Here is a 21947-nt window from a genome sequence, read left to right as displayed (position 1 = left end):
GGGGTATAAACATGGACCAAGGTACTTATTGAGTAATTGATGGTAGGTGCCATTGCAGCTAACTTGCCTTATCTTTAACGACACTGATTCTCTTAACTAATTGGTCCAATAGGGATTTTTGATGGCGTACATTCATTAATAATTATGTGTGTAGACATATTTTATTTTGTAATTATACAGTAGCTACTAGACTCATATTTGCACTTGCAACTCCTGATTGTCATGTGTCTAAATCCCTGTTTGAAAGGACTGTGCCTGCTAAGTATTAACACTATGAAGTGCTGCACAGTTACTGCCGTGTTCCCAACCAACTTCCAAAGTTCCAAACTGCAATGGCACCTACCATCAATTACTCAATAAGTACCTTGGTCCAAGTTTATACCCCCCCAACTTGAGTACCGTATAACTTATTCTGTATGTTAACTAATAGGTACATACACCAGTACGTACATAGGAAGTTTATGGAAATAGGACTGTAAATTAAAGTGCACCATTTTACATAAACATTACACAGGAATTACCAGTTCTTCAAACTTTGTAAGCACTGTTGTGGAGAGCAATTTAGCATTAACAGTCCTACACAAGCAATTGAAAAATTTTCCTCTTTTTATTAGGTAAGGTTAGGACTTACCAAGCGTACCGTATATACCAAGTACAGCATGTGTCTTGTTTGTTACCACATAATACCACATTTTTCCGTAGGTGCTACACATTTACCATGTACATATCATTAGTATGTACAGTTATGTGTCTTGTTAGTTACCATATATGGATACTGTAAGGACGTGTCTGTTTATACCCACTTGTCCCTAAGTACTACATATTTACCATGTATATACATTAGTAAGTGCAGTAAAGTATCTAATTATTTACCATGTACAGGCACTACCTGTAAGTACCCACACTTGTCTGTATGTACAAAATAATTACCATGCATGTACGACTGTTACAGCCGTGTGTCTTATTTGTTATCATGTACATACACTTCAGGTAAGTACCTTGTGTTACCACTCATTTGCCTGTAGGTACAAGATATTTGCCATGTATGTACCAGGGAAGTACACGTACTGTAATAAACTTTACTTTACATTATCACTCACTGTGCATATTGTATATTCTGCCAGAATCCATCAAAAGGATTTGGCACTTAAACTGATGCACATTGATTTCAAATAGACAGATGCACATTGATTAGATAAACAGCCTACTTGGCATACATGACCAAATAAAGACTCAAATAAATATCAGATGTGAAAATCTCAAACATAAATTGCACATTCAACAAGGTGTGAGTGTATCAGAGACGAATGTTGTAAAACAAAGCGTGATATCAAATAAGGTCTGTCTGCACTTCAGTAGTGAGAGTTTCATGTCTCTATCACAGTGACGGTGAGAGAAAGAGCTGTTCTGTCCAGTTGTGATTTAATCTCAGGTGTTGGACAGCATGCAAGACAGACCATTATTTCTGATGAAAGGTATGGTCCAGCTGCATTGAGAAGAGATTTGGAGATAACAGTATGGGATCAATCACCGATCCCTGGGGGACCCCTGAGTAGGTTGGCTACTGTGTTCATACAGTATATGGCCGGTATAGCGATATCCACCTCACTGTGGGAGGTAGACAAAACTAATAACCAACAACTGATGTTTCCACATGAAACCCAATAGCAGAATAATTTGCGTTTCTGTTGTCATTTCCACTAGATATATTTGCATAATTTAATGTGTTCCACCTCTTTTTGTAACACCTAAACATCACTGTCAGTTTCTCTTCACTGTTCACATGGAACATCTGTCAACAGATTCGTTTTGGCTTAACAAATGTGGGGTAGGTGTAAAATAACCAGCTTGTGCTACGTGAGCTGTCCGAGAACAGCTCTGTTGTCGATTAGCGTCTTGTTTGACAAAGAGACATATGCCAGACCTAGACTTTATTGCTTCAAGTTGCAATCTATCAGGATGAAATGGCATAAAGCCAGTGGTTTGCTCAAGATAGAGGTTAGACAATGCAGTTCGCACTCGGAAACTTGATTTGTTGTGCTTAAAAAAATATAGCAATAATAATCCGAGGTCAACACATCGGAGGACAGAGTTGGATTTCTGCCACTTCTCTCCTTCTGTTTTGTATTCTTTGTAAAACTACTTTAAAACAGTTGCCTCTCTTTTAGCAAATTACCTGTAGGATTATTTTGATAATAAATTAATCTAGATATTTCTTTCAATTAATAGATTAATAGATTATTCATATTTAATATATATATATATATATATATATGTGTGTGTGTGTGTGTGTGTGTATAAATATTTAATGTGCCAAATTTTTTCAGTGTTTATAAGCTATGCTGTACAGTATATCAGGTAACTAGTGTAGGCTCAACTAATCGATAATTTGTTGTCAGTTATTTTTTATTATATATCGATTTGTGTTGCGGGCATGAGACAGAGATGACACCTGACTTTGGAAGTATAAAAAGTGTGGTGTGGGCAGGTGAGTGACAAGAGAGTTGCTTGGCCTCTAGAGATTGATAAGAACATGCCAAAGGCTACCCAAAGTGATGATACCCAGCTCATTTCCGTCAACTTAGACAGATCACCTTCCCCCTGAAACCTGCGGCCTTGTCTCATTTTCTCGTTCCCACAAACACACACATACGCACTCATTTGCACAAAGGTATTTTTCATTTGCACATGCATTTTTCAGTGTGCTGACATATTATAAGTGGTTATGCATTCTGTTACTATACCTCAAGCTTGTTCATGCCATCAGAGGTCATTAATTTGTAATTTGTGAATAATTTAAGGCTCACAATGCAATTTTGTTTCCTGTTCAGGTTGGGATTTGAGGCAGGTGCCAACAGTGTTTGCAGTATTTATGAAAGCATTTGTGGACACTAGATTAATCAAGTACATAAGATTATTCTGTCAGTAAGGTAATATTTTTGTGGCAGATGGACTGGTGTTGTAGGCCTATAATTTTGTGAGAAATAAAAATGAAAGCTTATGCGAGGTACTCTATCATTTTGAGTTGTAAGACGCAATGATCTGTTTGTAGAAAAATGTGATTATAAGATGTGTATATATAATTTGGTAATTTTATATTTGATAAAACTTTTTTTTCCAGTTCAAAAATGCAGAATGGAGTGCGTGTGAACCAATCATCTCTTCCACTTTAGTTATAACGTAAAATAAACATGAATAGATATCCAGGGGTGTAAATTATGACTTACTGAAATGTATCATCTGTCATGAAATCACAATCAATGTTTCAACTGTGGAAAAACTCAATAAAACAGCATGTCATGTAACATCACCTTTACCTCTGGAAGGTCATTCAGTGACCATAGTTTATTTATTAACTAGGAAAAGAGAACCATAGAGAAGGGCATATCACTAAATGTATACATATTATATAAAAATAAATGCATTATATACTTTTCTAAACACATTATGTCTTAAAATTTAATGGATTTTTAAATAGATCTATTAAATATGTCAAAAATTTGTGAAAATTATTTGGAATATTAAGAGGCCATTTTCTCAAAAAAAGAAAAATAATTTTTATGACAGCAACTGCAAAGAATCTAACTAAAGTAAATTTTTTATTCAGACACAAATATCCGAAACCAGTTGCATAAACAGACTTGTTTTAAAAGTTAGACATCTCTTTTTTTTTTCTTTAAGACTAGTCATAACATTTTCAGTTACATAAGAAATGTCTATTGGTCTAATTTGATTTCAAAAAGTAAGACTGATTGCCCCATCTGCTAGTTGGTCAGAGTAGTTCTTAAAGTCAGCATGAAATGAAAATTTGCCCTGTTTTTGATCTTCTTGTTAAAAAATCATCTTTGCGTATGTTTCTTTTTTTTTTTACCTCGTAATTCAATCTTCTGGTAAATTGACAGAATTCTCTTTGGTGAAGTATGCCAGACTTTTCCAATAATTTAGTCCACTTAAAACCCTCTGCTTCCTTACAATCGACTTCAATCTCACATTCAGATCTGCCTTCATCCCATTAACAAGTGATTTAAGAGAATCAAGCCCCCACTCTACATTTTTTCTCTTTTTAAAAAATCTGTGTCACTCGGATATGCATCATTATATGTTGGAAAATATCTGTCGCTCCTTCTGTTTCATTGTGACTTTTCAAACTTTATGGTTTTAACATAGTGCCTGTGTTTATTCAACTGGCCCCTGCTGTGAAGATGTGGCATTGAATTGTATAACAATGTCATTTTTGCATTCCTTCTGAATTTTGCTAGATGTAAGTCACATTGCAATATTCCATGGGCTAGAAAAAAAAATACATATATATATATATATATATGTTATCCCGCATAGATTGTTGTGAATGTCAGGGTGTGAATCCAATCTCCCAGTCTAAGCAATGAGAAGACTACAAAATACAGGCTCACACATAGTAATCCTATCACATGTTCAGCCATCTAGTGTGTGAGAGTGGTAGAGATGGAGAAAGAGAGGGAGAACTCTTTCCACAATGTACTCAACACTGTCAACAACTATAATCATTAGCAGTCAGCAGGGATCCCTCTCTCTGATTCATGCCACGAATTTACATGCCAGTTAATACAAGCGTAAAATGACTTATATCTGCCAAAAACACTGTGTGAACGTTTCAGCTGTTCACATAATCACTCACAGAGATTTTATTGCGGCGGTTTAAATCGGCATTCATTGCCTCTTTAATTCATGGAGTAAAAGGATGGCGCTTAACTGATGTTATCATTGAGAAAATCGATGTCCTATTCATTAGTTTGTAGCTCAAGTCTAGAATACAGTTCTCCTTAGAGCCTAAAATGTTTATTTTTTGCTGTTTATAAGTTTAAAGACATAGTTCACCAAAAATGAAAATTCCATCATCATTTACTTCACCTTCATGTAATTTCAAAAACGAATGACTTTCTTTCCTCTGTGCAGTACAAAAGACTGCGTTGATCGCTCTTTTCATGCAGTTAAAATGAGCATCGACTTTTTGGTCTTGTACTGTTTTAATAATACAGCGAATTTGAACATTCTACGTACTACATTTTTCAGTTACTATATAGGAAAGTATGCGTGTTCAGATGCCGCCATATTAATTCATTATTTTGCATTTGTTGTGCCGTGTTGTCTTCTTATTATATTTGTGCCACATTTATTTTTGTTTCTTTTTGTACTCTGAAACCTGTGGGAATGCCTTTATTTGTCATAATGAATATTAGATTTCCTCTTTAGATTGTCAATTAAATAAACACAGAATGACTTTGGAGGTTGAATTAGTTTGATTTGGGTGCCAGACCAGTTCGGACCCTCTAACTGTTTTACCACCTATCAGGGTTTAGCATTTCTCCCGGGAGCTCATTATTCCAAAATCTGTTTGGCTGTGCCACAACAAACAATATGCATGTGTGTACACCCGTATGTGTGTGTGAGAGAGTCTGCCAGCGGTGAAGCAGCAAGCTGGCCCAGGTTCTGCTTTTCTGATTGATCTTCAGGTGATAGGCTGTGTCAGGGGGCTCATCGCCAGCCTGTCAGCGCCTCACCTCCCTTCTCTCTCCTCTATCCAGTCCCTTTCCTTCCTCTCTCTCTTTCTTGTCCTCTCTTCTTCTCTCTCTTCTGTCATCCTGCCAGAGATCAGGAGCAGCTGCTGTCCCAGGGGTCCAACTGTCTCCTAGATGCTTCTTCTCTTACGCTGGCCAAACAGTTAAAGAACTGTTTGTGTGCGTGGTTTAATGTGATTTGCGGAATTTTGGCACACAAAAAAAAACTGTCTTGTTCACTAACCACTTGCAATCCAGTTTAGCCAGGTGTTAAGTGAGCTGAAGTAGCGTTGCACTGTGAGTATTTAAATGAAGTCATTATCATTCTTTTCTGTGCAAACACGCCTCCTTTCTAGGCAACTTTGGCTTATACAGTATAGATAATAACTATTTGCCTGGTAGGTATAACATTGTGCTGTTAAACTGAATTAAAAAATATTTCTGTGTACATTTTCTGTTGGTTGTGGCAGCAGTTATTGGTGAAGTCAGTTGTGCAGTATTCGTTTGGAAGTAAATTTTTGTTGATGATATCACGATATTAATATTTTTTATAGAAACATAATTTTAAAAAAAAAGTATTTGTAGACCATCACAAATTTGATTCATTTTATGTTTTGGTATTATTTTATTTAAACAGATGAACATTGACATAAAAGAAACAGGTTTATAAGTAAATAATTATTAAAATTGCTTCCTTTTGAGAGGGACATCGCTAATGAAAGTATTGACTTATATTTCAGTTAGTGAATCAGATGTTTGATTCAGTAACCGCTTGTATTGATTCATCAAGTTTATTCAGTTCATTTAGAGTTCATCAGACTGATTCAAACAAGTAACTCCTGAGTATGTGAGTCTTCTGAATTACTTGTTAAATTCTTAATCTGGCTCAAATGACTCATTTGTTCATGAGTCGGACTACACCGATTGCTGTGTGTTTGCTTTTTGCGTGCGATTAGCGAAGACAGAACGACCAAATAGAAAGCCCTCAACAGTCTTTATCTCAGAACATTTAGTTTTACTACTTTTCTTTTGTGCTTTTGTCATTTTTATTTATTTGTTTATGTTTTATTTTATTTCTGTTTAGCTTTCATTTGTATTGAATCAGACATTTGGTTCAGTAACCACAGGTCAATTCAGCAAGTTTATTCAGTTCATTTAGAGTTCATCAGACTGATTCAAACAAGTAACTCCTGTGTTTAAGATTATTTTTAAATTATTTGTTCAAATGAATCGGACTACACAGATTGCTCTGTGTGTTTGCTTTTTGCATGCGATTAGCGAGGACAGAACAACCAAATAGAAAGACCTCAACAGTCTTTATCTCAGAACATTCAATTCAGACTGCAAACTAATGTAATATTTTGAATTACTTTTGTTTTTATTTAAAATTTTAGCACTTTTGTTATGTGCTTGTGTCATTTTCATTTTATTTTTTTATTTCTGTTTAGCTTTAATTTATATTTATTTCAGTTTTAGTGGTTTTAGTATTTAAACTTGTTTATTTCAGTTTTTTGCCAAGGCAACATTTGTTTTTCATAAAATATTTATATTTCTTTATTTCAGCTTTATTTCAACTAATAAAAACTATGTTTAGTAGTTTTCGTTATCTGTAACAACACTGCAACATGTGTTCATAACGTGTTTGTGCTATTATCTAATTTGCATAATTACTTTAGTGAATTAGGCGCTAAAACAGACTGTGCGCGCAAATGAAAGGTACTATTAGTGGGCAGTTCATTTTTAGTAAATGCTGAAGTGTCTGCTCAATCACATATGCACACACTCCACGCGTGCTGCGGGACATTCGGTGACCTTCCGTGTCGTGTATGAGTGGCCCAAAGTGCGCCACAGTTAATGGCTGGCTCATTTACACTGTCTCTGTTTTAATGAAGTATTAACATGCGCTCGGAGAGTAATTACAGGTCCGTTCCCGTCGGGCTTGTCAGACTGCACCAGGGAGTGCAGATGGAGGAAGGGTCAACTGTTCACACACTCTTATATGCTAATCAATATGAGTCCATTTACAATAAAGGTTCATTTGCAAAGCCATACAATAAGCAGCATTATGATTTGTCAGCAGCATTACTCTGATGTTTTTTGGTTTATGCCAGCAACAGATTGTAGCTTGCGGCGTCTAATGTCTCAAAAATTGCTTGCTAATGAAAAGTGTTTTATTACTCGCTCTTTTTAATTAAGTTTAGAGTTTGACGCTTCACAGTGTTTTAGTGCTGGAGGTGCTATATTTACATATTTTGCAGCATGATTTCGTTGTTATAGAATGGAATCAGCCTTGTGTCTCTCGCCAGAATCATCTGAGCATATTTCGACGTTGTTTCGCAGCATTGTGTTGTTATCAGGAGATGGCCTTTATTCAAATCAAAAGCTGACATGGCCATTCTTTAGTGAATCAGAGAGGCCGCTCCACCTCTAAAATAAGAAAAGAGGAGCTTCTGTTATCTACAAGAAGATTCAGCGGTCTCTCTCCCTCGGGTTTCTTCTGAAACAAACTGTCTCCTGAAGCTCTGCAGTGCATTTTTGTCTCTGCACTCCCATGACACTGCGCTCCCCTCCTTTTCTTCCTGTCCTCTCGGCAGAGGCTTTAATCCTACACGGTGTGCGCTACCCATGGCCCGGGTGGCTGTCCTCATCTGGCTTTGTGTTTGTAATGAGAGGGCAAGATTGTGTTGTCTTTGATCTGAGGTGCTTCAGTCTTACTGCATGCTACCTCGTGTAAGGCTGGGGATTTGCTATTGTGTGTGTTTGGATCATTTGCTCGCCTTCCCTGACCCCTCCTGCACACACAGCTTCAACATGCTTCCTGTTCTTTTACTATTTACTGATCTTTTTCAACCTCAATCCATTTTTATTCTCATTTAGTCACACCTCATCTCATTCTCTTCTTTGTCTTCTAGTCTCAGGTAATCCTGTGTGTTCTCATAAAGTCCTATTGTAAGACAAGTCTTTTTCACTTCTCTTTATGGTAAATCGAATCATGTCTGTTCTTGTCTCAACTCTCGAATCTTATGGTGTCTATAATCTCGTTCTGTCACGTCTTCTCTTCTTGTCTCTTCTCATCTCATGCTGTTTCCTTTTCTTTGTCTTCTAGTCACTCTTCTTGTCTTTTCTCATCTAGTGTCATCTATTTTCATCTTCTCATCTAGTCTTCTCTGACGTCTAGTCTGTATATTCTGTCTCTTCTCATTTAGTCTCATCTCATCTTTTCTCATTACTGTCATCTAGTTTCTGTTGATACTGCCTCATCTTATCTAGTCTCTTCTCCTCTGTCATAGTCTGTTCATTCTTTCTCTTCTCATGCAGTCTCATCTCATTTCATCTCATAATTTCTCTTCTTCTCTGTCATCTAGTTTCGTCTCATCTAGTCTCGTCTCATCTCATCTCTTCCCTTGTATTCTCCTCTTTTCTTTTTTGTTGTCTAGTCTCACTTCATCTTTTTTTATAATGTCTCGGACCTCTCATTTAGTCCCCCTTTCTCTGTCATCTAGTCTCAGTTTATTATGTCTCGTCTCGTCTCATCTAGTCTCTTCTCATTTAATCTCAGATCTTCCCATTTAGTCCCCTCTCTTCTTCTTTGTCATCTAGTCTCAGTTCATCCATTCTCTTCTCATCTAGTCTCATCTCATATTTTCTCATTTAGTCTTCTGTTCTCTATCTAGTCTCAGTTCATTCTGTCTTGTCTTGTCTCATCTCATCTAGTCTTATCTCATCTGTTCTCATTTAGTCTTCTATTCTGTGTCATCTAGTCTCCATTCATTCTGGCATGTCTCATCTAGTATCATCACATCTCATCTCTTCCCATATATTCTTCTCTCTTCTTCATTGTCATCTGGTCTCAGTTCATCTTTCTCTTCTTACGTAGTCTCATCTTTTCTTATTTAGTTTTGTCTCATTTTATCTAATTATTTATCATCTAGTCTCCTCTTCTTCACTGTCATCTACTCTCAGTTTATCCTGTCTCTTCTTTTGTAGTGTCGTCTCATTTTATTTCATTATTTCTCATCCAGTTTCCTCTTCTCTGAGAAAAGGTCTCAGTACATCCTGTCTCTTCTCATCATGTCTTTTCTTGTCTCATCTCTTCTCTTCTTGTCTCTTCGCTCTTCTCTCCTCATCTCGTCTCATATTATCTGTGTCATGGGTCCAGCACTATAACTTATCTTCCTCATCACATCTTCGGTGTCCCCTGAGCCAGTGATGGTGACAGAGTCATAGACTGTAATAGTGTCAGCAGGAACTGCCTGGGACATCTCTATTAACCTTCAGCTGAAGTACTGCACGTGCCGGGACGCAGACTGACAACACTGCGGACCTTTTTTTACCCGCTTTCGCACAATCTCAAAAGTGCCCCTCCTGGGATCTGAAGCACAATAGCTGCTGGGATTTGCTCTCCTAAGCATTAACGTTTGCTGAATTGAATTACTTGGCCCAGGAATTGGCAGAATTACCTCAGTGCTTGTTAATGAGCCTGACGATATTGTTTTACTTCCTATGGGCATCATTAGGTTGTTTAGATTCGACAAGAGACCTGAGCTTAGCAACTTGATAAGAAGCACTCATATTGGTGAATTAACTTGAATGTTTTCTCTTCCATTGCAGGAATTCTCTCTGCTACGATTGGACGATTTAGCTAATCAACGAGTCAACATCGTCGGGTTTTCAGTCTTCAACAGGACACATCCTTTCTTTCAGGACTTCGTCCTCAGCCTCAATCGATCCTGGCAGGAGAACTGTGATCATGCTCCTTTTGCAGGAACACCAGTAAGGCTGAGAAACTCTTAGTTAAAGATGTTTTGAATATGCATGATTAAATCAATGTTAAAGGGTTAGTTCAGCCAAAATTGAAAATTTTGTCATTAATTCCTCACCCTCATGTTGTTCCAAACCTGTAAGACCTTCGTTCATCTTCGGAACACAAATTAAGATATTTTTGATGAAATCAGAGAGCTTTCTGACTCTCCATAGACAGCAACGCAACTGAAACGTTCAAGGCCAAGAAAGGAAGTCAGGACATCATTAAAATAGTCAGTGTGACATCAGTGGGTCAACCTTAATTTTATGAAGCTACGAGAATACTTTTTGTGAACAAAGAAAAAAAAAACACAACTTTATTCAACAATTTCTTCTCTTCCATGCCAGTCTCCGCCACGCGTTCACAAGAGTACCACGACGCAAAAAGTATTCTTGTAGCCTCATAAAATTGTGGTTGAACCACTGATGTCACATGGACTATTTTAATGATGTCCTTACTACCTTTCTGGGCCTTGAATTTTTCAATTGCGTTGCTGTCTATGCAGGGTCAGAAAGCTCTCAGATTTCATCAAAAATGTCCTAATTTGTGTTCCGAAGATGTTCCGAAGTTCTTACGGGTTTGAAAGGACATGAGAGTGAGTAAATTAATGACAGAATTTTCATTTTAGAAACTGAAGTGAAATCAGTTACTTTCTTTCTTTCATGAAACACAAAAGAAGATGTTAGGCAGAATGTCCAAGCAGCCAATTTATTATCATGAAAGTAGGTGGTGGTTTGTCCTTATGAACTCCAAAAAACAAAAACATCCTAAAACCATAAAAGTAGCCATATGTTCACTGTGGGTTACACTTATTATACTCTTTTGCTCATTTTGGAGCTTGAAATCATAAATTCACTTTCATTTTATGGAAAAGAGCAACTTGGACCTCCATCCTAACATCTCATTTGGGGTTTTACTGAAAAATGAGAGGTAGAACAACATGAGGGTGAATAAATAATGGCAAAATTAAAATTATTGGGGTGAATTATCCTTTAAAAAATTTTCTTTTTGTGTTTATGTCTAGTATTCTAAATTAAGTCATTTTTTTGTAACTCAGGGATTCTGTGTTAATTAATTTGGAACAGCCTACTACCCATGTCCTCTTGCTTACCTTGAAGCCGAGGCTATGGCTGTATAATTCATCACACAAAGTCACATATTCACCCTGAGGAATACACACACCCTGCATGTTCACGTCAGCACAGTTATTTCCGTCACTTTGGAAACGAAAACATCTGTATAATGTATTATTCTTGATCTCAGTCCCAGTTTGTACTCCATCAAACATCCAGGGAAGCTAATAAAGAAAAAAATGATCAAAGATCGATCGGTAACATTTCTTTATGTGATATATGCAAGTCAAAATAATTCATTTTACATTTTTGTATTCTAATTAAAGCTGAAGGGGGAAGACTTTTGAAAAATAAATGCCTACTGCTTTTAGAAACTAGCCCTGGTTGCACTTCTCATTTAATTAGGTCTAATCTTTAATTAATCAGAGGATGGTTTGTAGTCTGGCAGACAGATGAGAGAGAGAACAGATCTAAACCCCACAGTGAGACTCAACTCTGTGTTACACACTGGCCTAGAAATGCAAAGCCTTAAAAACTAGCTTTGCCTAATGTGTTTGATAGGGAAGACACTAACCAAACGGATATTTAAGCCCTGGACTTCATTAGCCAAAGACTAGACTGGCTAGTCTTTGCAGAGATTAACCAGCGAACCTGCATATCTGCCTCAGTCGGCAGCGCGCACACATTGTCATTATGCATTCGCCTAATGAGAGCAGCCAGGACGTTTCCCTGCATGCGACCAGAATAGTTACACTGTTTTTGTTTTTTCTACAGAAAGGAGAGGAACGTAGTCAAGAAAATTTACGCAGACTGCTATTTTAGTCACAAACACATTCAATCTTCCCTCATGACACATACACACACATCTCCACCTCCTCTAAGCTGCTGTGCTGTTCCATAATGCAGCATAACATATCCTCATTACAGAAAGCTTTAGCACCACAATAGATGTCAGAGGGAAAGGAAACTCCACAGCCTTTGCTGCAGTGCATTAACACGCCATCTGATGTAATTAAAGTGGTCAGTAATTCAGTTCCAGGGGGCTGAGGGGGCAAAGGAAGTGGTGGTTGTATCACAGTGATCAACGATGAAATGTCTGAATGATTTAATGATGTTCTGCATGGCCAAATGCATGCAGACAACCAAACACCCAAATCCATGTGCTTTTTTCAGCATTTAATTTTACAACCGCAAGCATTGATAAGTTTCTCACTCTTCTTGAAATGCTTTCCAGTAGATATTAAAACATGGATGCAGGAATTTTCTCCCATTCAAATAAGAGCATCAATGAGGTCAAGGAGGCGGTATTTCAGATGTGTGTGTGTGTGTGTGTGTGTGTGCCTACTTAACATATTTTGGGGACAAATTTGTACCCAAAAGTTAGCTAAACCTGACAAAATCTCCAAAAAATCCCTTTAGGGACATCCTCATTTGATAAAAATGAAGTAAACAAAGTTTTTTGTTATTGTTTTTTTATTGTAAAAATGCAGAAAGTTTTCTGTGAGGGGTAGGTTTCGGTGTAGGGTTGATGTAGAATATACTTTTGTACAGTATAAAAACCATTATGCCTGTCCCCATATTAGAATCAAAAAGGATGACAAATAAATTGATCAAATAAATGCACCCAATATCTCTAATAAATGAAGCTCAATGTCTCAATGCAGATAGAACCTTATAATTCCAAGGCAGCAAAATCTTAGCGACCCCAATGTTGTAAATGGTTTTAGAGTAAATATTACAGACTTTTTATTAAATACTATTTAATTACTGTAACAGTGAGGCTGAGGCAGCGTTAGAATCCATTTGCAGAAGTTTATTAATAGAAATAACAGGCAGAGAGTCAGTACCGTAACAGCAGTCCAATCTTTCAACATACACCAGGGAGATCCAAAAGGCAGAGACGAGTAAGCAGGCAAAAGGTCCAAACACAATCATCAGTCCAAATCAGGCTATCAATCCAAAGGGGTAAATCAGTAACCGTAGAGCAGATAATCAGGCAGAATCATACACAGAATAGGCAGGCAGAACACAATGGAAACGCTTGGTAAGGCAGGTAAACTGGCAATACTTCGCAATGAGCAAACACACAGTTCCTTGCTAAATACTGATCAAACAGGAAATGAATGCAGAAGCAGAGGGAGCGGTACACAGTCAGTACTCAGGCGAGGGCTCCCTCTGCTGGTGTGGCGTTACAATTACACACAGCTTTATGGTCTATGGTATTTCCGGTGTATTTTCTAGTGCATTCATGGGTTTTATTTACAGGGAACATACAGCTATACATTTTTGCCAGTAAATCCCTTTGAACAAAAGCATCTGCCAAATGCATATTTATTTCTACGGCTGAATAGCTAAAAATGCTAATCCAAAGCTTGTCAGCATACTTTTGGCCATGAAGTGTGTATCTGTCTCAGCTAGCAGCCTATAGTTGGATTGTACTGCTTTCTGTTTACTCTTATGTGTGTGTGTTTCAGCTTTCGTCAGCGCTGCTGTTTGATGCGGTACACACGGTGGTGGCAGCCGTGCAGGAGCTGAACCGTAGCCAGAACGTAGGAGCCACTCAGCTCTCCTGCAAGTCCTCTAAGATCTGGGAGCACGGCACAAGTCTGATGAACTACCTGAGGATGGTAAGAACCGCAGGGAGAGCCCACGAGCTGCCAATCATCTCACCTGCTGCCGTTGCATGCTCATTCATCATTTAGTTTTTGCTCTCTGTACCACTGCGTCCCACAAACCCTCATCAGAACTGCAGCCTTCAGCAGAATCTGTGAAACCGAGACACTGTGTCTTACTCAGCCATTAAAGATTAACGACCATCAGCTTGTCATTACTGCATCATCTTATGCATGACATATGGCGATCTAGAGCCGCTTCCTGCATTGTGCGAATGCTTCCAGTGAGGAGCTCTGCCGTCCACGTAGCTCTATAAATCGATACAGCACTGAAGACTTTTGTGGCTGTGATCGCATGATACCCCCAGGCGTTAACATGTTGTCTCTCTCTCTACGGATAGGTAGAGTTGGAAGGTCTAACAGGCCGCATCGAGTTCAACAGCAAAGGCCAGCGCTCGAACTATGCCCTCCGGATCATGCAGAACAGCAGGGATGGCCTAAGGCAGGTAAAGTAACTCTCAGCCACACCAGCCTATCAAGCCAGTGGTAAAACTCGCCATTATCTGTGTTTATGCTTCTGTCTGCCAGGAACACAATGAGATTTTCTGGCCGCAGTCACACGGATGTGATGTAAAGGTGGAGAAATCCTCTAAAAGCACATTGTTTTTTTCCCCAGCCCTCAATCAGAACGCTTGATCGTAAAAGTATAGGAAGGAAACTCCGATTTTCATAGAGTCCAGGGAGACGGGTAGACCGACTGTGATGGAATTATTGTTAATTAGCACTTTCATGCTCCTGTGATTTTTATTGGCAGGTTTGGATGTAGATTGAATTGTTATTGCGACATGAAGCGGGGGCTCTCGCAGGTGTGCCATCTGCCATTAGTAAGCAGAAAGCGAGTGTTTGGAAATTCAAACGGACAGTTCACCCAAAAACTAAAACGACCCTCATGTTGTTCCAAACGTGTATGACTTTTGTTTATCTTCTAAACACAAATGAAGATACTTTTAATGAAACCTGAGAGATTCCTTTGAAAGTCCATTCCACCAAAACTTTGGCGTTTAAGTCCATAAAGAGATTGTAAATGAAATCATGTGAATTGAGCAGTTTAATCCAAGTCTTCTAAAGAGACACGATTGCTTTACATGATGGACAGGTTTAATTTAGGCTTTTATTCGCATATAAATATTGATCATCACACATCTTACAGCACATCAGTTATGGTAAATGGAAGCTTAAATGTTCTTAAATGACGCAGGAATGAACCTCATTGGTTCTCTCGCATCAAGCAACTTCTTGAAACTATATAAACAAGCGTTAAAGTTTTTGTGGAATTGGAATTTCATTGAAGGGATGCAAATTTCCCAGGTTGCATTAAAAAAATGTTAATTTGTGTTTTAAAGAGGAACAAAAGTCTTAAAGTTTGGGACCACATGAGGGTGACAATTTCAAGAATTTGCCTGCCCATTCAGTCCTGATGGACTGCTGCTTATATAGGCTCTTAATGATGATTGTCAGGACTGAATGATTAGGCTCCTCCTGAACCTATGTTTGGAACTTCATACAATTAAATGGGTAGGCTACGTGAAAAGTCATAGCTTTGTTTGTCCACTATTAAAAGTGATAATGAAAAAATGATATCTTTTTGGTTTTTTGAAGGCCTTCTTGAATGTTTTTTGGTCATGAACCTCCTCTTAAGTCATTTCGGATGTGCACATGCCGTTTCGTAATAGTAACACTGGTTTTGTGTTGCACTCCACCCGATGAGATTTGATTATTCGTTTTTCATCAAAAAAAGGTGGCAATAAGCAACACATTTTTTCATTCACAAAGCCAGATTATAAAATAATCATCTTAAAGGATACTCTTTTTGAAGATGTGCCCAGTCTGTGCTCAGAAATAGGCATTTTCAAAGAGGACTACCTGATGAAGACTGAAAGGGTTGTTGAGTTTGAGAGCATTGTGACAATGTGAAAGCATTCTAGGATTTAGTTTTTTGATCATTTACCTGCTCTAAAGTTGTTGTTGTTTTTTTGGGGTTTTTATTGTTTTTTTGGGGGGGGATGTGCACATACCACTTAATTTAATTTGAGTAACATTGTTTTTATGTTGCACTCCATCTGATGAGACTCTCATGACATTTTGGGGTTATTTTTGGGACATTTGTTTTTTATCAAAGACATTTTGGAACATTTGTTTTTATGAAAGATGGAAACATACAACACTTTTGAATTTACAAAGGATGGCTATGAAACAATTAACTTAAAAGATTGAACTTAGGCCCCGTTTTTGCTGAAGGACTACCTGACACAAACCAAAAGGTTTGAAGCGTTGTTTGTCCACTATTGAAATGAGAGCCTTGTGGCAGTGTTCTGTTCTTTTGTTCTTTTTTGAGTAATAGAATTACTCTTAGAATAAAAAAAATACTCATAGTGTTGTCATAGAAAAAAAATGTCCATCCATTTTCACACACCGGCACCTCTGAAGTTAAGTGAGTTTTCTTGCTTTGCCCCAAGCTACGTCCAACAGCACAGTATGAGCGCTTTCCAACTTAAAACAGCCATTTAGGATAAACCGAGTTGACGGCTGACTGTTGTTAGCGTTGGCTGTTTCTGTATATGACGGAGAGAGAGAGCAGAAGGGTAGCGCTGTCAAACAGCAGCCTGGTTTCTGAGTGACACCGCATTTCTACAGCCTTTGTGACCATCACCTTGTGTCACTCACATACACTTTTTTTATTGCTCTTTTAACCTTTCGAAACACTGTCAACTTTCTCCGTCAACTGCTGCTGTACGGCGAGCTCTGTGATTCGTGATGGACAGATGGACAGTCGAAGGCCACTTTGTTCACTATTCCAGTCATAACAGCAGAGATTGGACTGGCAGCTGGTGCTTGCGCCCAACCTTATTAGTTTCACAAAGACGTCACTGTTTTTCTAGAGAGTAATATCCGCTGTCTCAATTTGATGTAATGCATCTGTCGCTTCCCTGGCCCGGCCCTTTCAGCGCTGCTGTGTGGTCCAGCTGGACAGCAAAGTTCATGCGAATGTCACCTCGCTGTCCTAACGTAGCTCCCCTCTGCACATCATTTTCTGTATTTGTTGTGCACTTGTTGTTGTGAAAAACTGAGCATTGTGGTAGAGCTCACAGTGTCTCTTTCCCTTAATGATAGACATTCACCCACAAATCCAAGCAGAGGCTATTTTCATTTAATGAGTATGAGTGTGAAAAATACAACGGATGTGTTTGGATAGAATACTGGTGTTCTGCATAGATTACACTTTATACAGTTTTTTGAATAGTGTGTTAAACTGTGCATTATGCAGTAGTACAATACTATGTGCATGTTTAATGCAGTGGTGCCAAGGGATAGATCACCCAAAAATGAAAATTCTCCCATTATTTACATTGCATCATCATGTCGTTCCAAACCTGTGTGACCTACTTTATTCTGTGGAACATAGAAGATATTTAGAAAAATGTGTCAGTGACTTTTATTGTAATATATGTATATGTATATACACACACTACCGCTCAAAAGTTTGGGATCAGAAAGACTTGTAATGTTTTTTAAAGAAGTCTATTATGCTCATCAAGGCTGTATGTTATATTATCATATTTATATCAATCAATTGTAACATGATTCATAATATCATTTAATAGTCATTTAAAAACATTAATTTTGTTTTAATTTATTATTTTATTAAATAATATTTATTTTTTATTATTATTATTTATTTTATTAATTCATTCATTTTAAAATTCATCCACAACCTGTATAACTTTCATTTTTCTGCAGAACAGAAAGTAAGATCTTTTGAAGAATGTTTGTAACCAAACAGTTTTAGTGACCGTTGACTTCAATTGTATGGACAAAAACACTGAGAAATCTTCAAAATATCTTCTATTATGTTCCACAGAAGAAGAAGAAAACAAGAGTTGCAGGTTTGGAATGACGTGAGGCTGAGTAATTTCACGAAATGTTAATTTTAGGGTATACTATCACTTTAAGGAAAGAAGACCCATCAAATGTCTCATGCTAATATAAACCATAAATGTATTGCTTTAAACTATGCTTCTATAGCTTCTCAAGCAGCTTCCATTTTAATATTAATAAATTATATACAGTGTAATATGGATTAAAAGTAACATTTCTGGTTCTGTTATTGGTTCTTGAGCTTTACTGAAGGAGCTGTGGGAATACCTAAACTGAAACAGGTTGGAAAACACTGTGCTAACGTACATAAATGAAAAGTGAATGCTAACATCCTGAGACAGTTTTGCATTTGTTTTTGTGCGTGATTTATGCTGTCAATATCCTGAGATATTTAAAGCAGAATGCTTCTGAACGCTCTGTCTCAGATTAGCAGCTATTCGAGCTATACGGATGCCTTGGCAACAAGTCTTGAGTGAAGCTGCCAGGCTTTATACAAAGACATGTGCACACATGCACACATCCACGAATGCACATGCTTTCTCTTTCCACATCACATACTGACAGATGCTTGAGGCTTCTAGCTGTTTCGGAGGCTACATCAACACCCTACCTACTAGGGCTGTGTTCGATACATCGATACGACGATGTATCGTCACAGAGATTTGATGATACGAGTATCGATACAGCTGTCTCTGTATTGATATCGCGGCTATATATATATATATATTACAGTTTGATAACATAATAATGACTCAGGAAATGACTGATATTATTTTTGATTCATCCATCACTCTGGAGATGGAAGGTCTGTAAAACATAATCCAGGAATTACAAAAGCAGATAGATACCAAACATGGTATACCTGTGATATTAAGTAAGTAATGTTAAAACATTCATTCTAAAACAACATATGATTACATAATGAAATTGGATACATGATTGTCTGTTTCAAAGTACTTAAAGAGTGAAACTCTACGTTCCTTTGAGTTGTAAATTAGTGCTGTGTTCGATACATCGATACGACGATGTATCGTCACAGAGATTTGATGATACGAGTATCGATACAGCTGTCTCTGTATTGATATCGCGGCATGTGTGCAGCAGTGGACCGCGCTTAATTTGAATACAAGAACACCGTTTAAAGAGTAAAAAAGTGCAAGGTTTCTAAAAAATAATTAATAGAGCATAATATATAGGCTACAACAAGGTTTAATCTGGCCGCAGAGGAACACAACCGGGGTTGCCTGATAAAAAAGAGATGTAAACCCCGAAACAGAGCTTCACACTTACGGTGTATTGCATTATGGGATACGGTGTGTGTTCTGATGTATATTGCACATTTTGGCAAAAGTCATGTAAGTATTAAATTAGCATATTGCGCAATGCATGAATTGTATGCTATTCCAAGCATAAACAATAGTCAGGTTCTTGGAATGATTTTGCTTTAATCCTATAAATCCGAAATTAAACATATTAGATTAAATATATTAGTACTGTCCAAAAATGTAAATAATTTAATATTCATTTATATCATAATATCATATCATATATGTTATATTATCATATTTATATCAATCAATTGTAACATGATTCATAATATCATTTAATAGTCATTTAAAAACATTAATTTTGTTTTAATTTATTATTTTATTAAATAATATTTATTTTTTATTATTATTATTTAAAAAAGAGATGTAAACCCCGAAACAGAGCTTCCCACTTGCGCAATACGGAAATATCTGCTAAATGTGCTACTTATCTTTGTCAACCTGGCAACCATGTGCACATGCTTTCTCCACTGTGAATAAATGCGCTGGCTTTCTGAAAACACCGGTAAGCTTTAACGATCTCCACTTTGATATTCTATTCTCAGAAAAGCGTAATTCATCAAGTGTTCATTTATGAGAGAGAGAGAGAGAATCTGTGTATATGAATTACCACCATTTTGCCGCGTTTCTCTATTAATAGTGAAGCTGTGGCTTTAATTGCTTTAGAAACAATGATGTTACCAACTCCTTGTTGAGAAAGACATACACTGCCGTTCAAAAGTTTGGGGTCAGTAAATTTTTATTCTTACTTTTTTTTAAAGAAATTAAAACTTTTATTCAGCAAGGATGTGATAATTGATATTCAGCAAGCAATTGATAAGTGATAGCAAAGATTTATATTGTTAGAAAAGATTTATATTTTGAATAAATTCTGTTCTTTTTAACTTTTTATTCATCAAAGAATCCTGAAAAAGTATCGCAGTTTCCAAAAAAAATATTTGGCACCAACATTGATAATTCTAATAATAAATCAGCATATTAGAATGATTTCTGAAGATCATGAGACACTGAAGACTGGAGTAATGATGCTGGAAATTCAGCTTTGCATCACAGAAATAAATTATATTTTAAAGGATAGTGTATGTATGAATTACCACCGTTTTGCCGCGTTTCTCTATTAATAGTGAAGCTGTGGCTTTAATTGCTTTAGAAACAATGATGTTACCAACTCCTTGTTGAGAAAAATAATGTAGCTCTTCAGCGATTAAGCTATTTTATTGATAAAATTGCCAGGCAGCGCTGAGAAGTTTGGCTGAATGTCTGTGTGCGCGCGCAACGTGATCTGTGTAAGTGACTGTGTGCGTGAGCTACAGTGAAGACAGTGCATTAGTTTAGAGCGCTTCTAATTTTTATTTTTTAAACATAGAGATTGTGTTGATTTGTGCAATTAAAACCTACCAGCAATGTAAAGATGATTTTTTTATATATTACTATGAGTGCATTACTATATAAATTTATTAGAACGAGTACATTATTATTTATGGGCTTAAAAACAAGATGCAAACAATCAGAATATTGTACCTGGTGGGGAGTGTCTAATGTAAACATGAAGCATATGCCATTACCTATACTGTTATACTGTGTTACAGTAATGAGGCCCTTAATAATGCAGAGGTCAACTGCCTGCTCTGCCTATAGTTTGGAATGGCTGTATAGTATGCAGTGTTTAATGAACAGCAGTTTTACTAAATTCTGTTCGTGGCCTCTGTATCGTGATATGTATCGTATCGTGACTTTGCTGGTGATACAAAGCCCTACTACCTACTGGGAATCCATGAATCTTTCAAGAGACGCTGGACAAACAGAAAAAAGATGGAGCGTTGTGGCTAAAAGGAGAGCGAGATGGAAAGTGGTAGAGCACTGAGAGCAGTGTCAAGTCTAGATTTATCCGTCATGTCCTGGAGCAGTTGGCAGAGCCGATCTTACCCAGCGGGCATTGGACAGATTGGCCCACATACGTACATACGCTTCCCTTCTAGAAGCTGGTTTGGAGGGAGGAGAGGGAGGTGGGCATATGAGGCGGACCAGCACACACTATTGGCACTTCTAAATTGAATTTCTCTGGCAAGCATCTCACATATGTGAACTGTACCGCACTCAACCAGCACTGCAATTTCACAGTTTCGTCTCGAAAGATGTATATCAAACCCAGCTGGGATGACAAGATGGCTGCAGCGCTTTTTGTGCAGGTGTCTTTAAACCAAGCGTGGTTCTAGCAGTATGCCGGTCCTATCCGTGTGCCAGTGGCTAATCAGAGCTTATGTAACATTTCAACACTTCGCTGATTATTTTACACACTGCCAACACTCTCCAAGACGTATTTGAGGAAGTTTTGGCACATGGACGGAAGGTGATATGCTTCTGGTTTATAAAAAATATTACAAAACTAATTATTCAGTGATTTGGGCAATAACACCTCACAAAATTAATTTAATCAAGAGATCTAGTTTAATTATCAGTTTCCAAGGCTACATGGGGGTTCTTCGTTTTATCTATCGTTATATCTATCATTCTGTCGTTCTCTATCTATCTATCTATCTATCTATCGTTCTATCTATCGTTCTATCTATCTATCTATCTATCTGTCTGTCTGTCTGGCTGTCTGTCTGTCTGTCTCTGTCTCTATCTATCTATCATCTATCTGTCTGTCTGTCTGT

At 37.4% G+C, this 21947-nt stretch overlaps 1 protein-coding gene across 1 annotated transcript in view; it reads left to right on the top strand.

Annotated features, from left to right (window-relative positions):
• LOC107743712 (glutamate receptor ionotropic, kainate 4-like) overlaps nt 1-21947 on the top strand; it is a 126413-nt gene that overhangs the window by 40063 nt on the left and 64403 nt on the right. Inside the window, exons 4-6 of the mRNA XM_016557106.1 lie at nt 10149-10310; nt 13889-14041; nt 14428-14532. Of these exons, the coding sequence (XP_016412592.1) occupies nt 10149-10310; nt 13889-14041; nt 14428-14532 (420 nt within the window). The remainder of the gene's footprint in view (nt 1-10148; nt 10311-13888; nt 14042-14427; nt 14533-21947) is intronic.

Source organism: Sinocyclocheilus rhinocerous, unplaced genomic scaffold, assembly GCF_001515625.1.
Source record: "Sinocyclocheilus rhinocerous isolate Xijiao unplaced genomic scaffold, SAMN03320098_v1.1 scaffold166, whole genome shotgun sequence".
Taxonomy (NCBI): domain Eukaryota; kingdom Metazoa; phylum Chordata; class Actinopteri; order Cypriniformes; family Cyprinidae; genus Sinocyclocheilus; species Sinocyclocheilus rhinocerous.
Note: the sequence above shows the minus strand (reverse complement) of the source record. Positions and strands in the feature narration are given on the sequence as shown.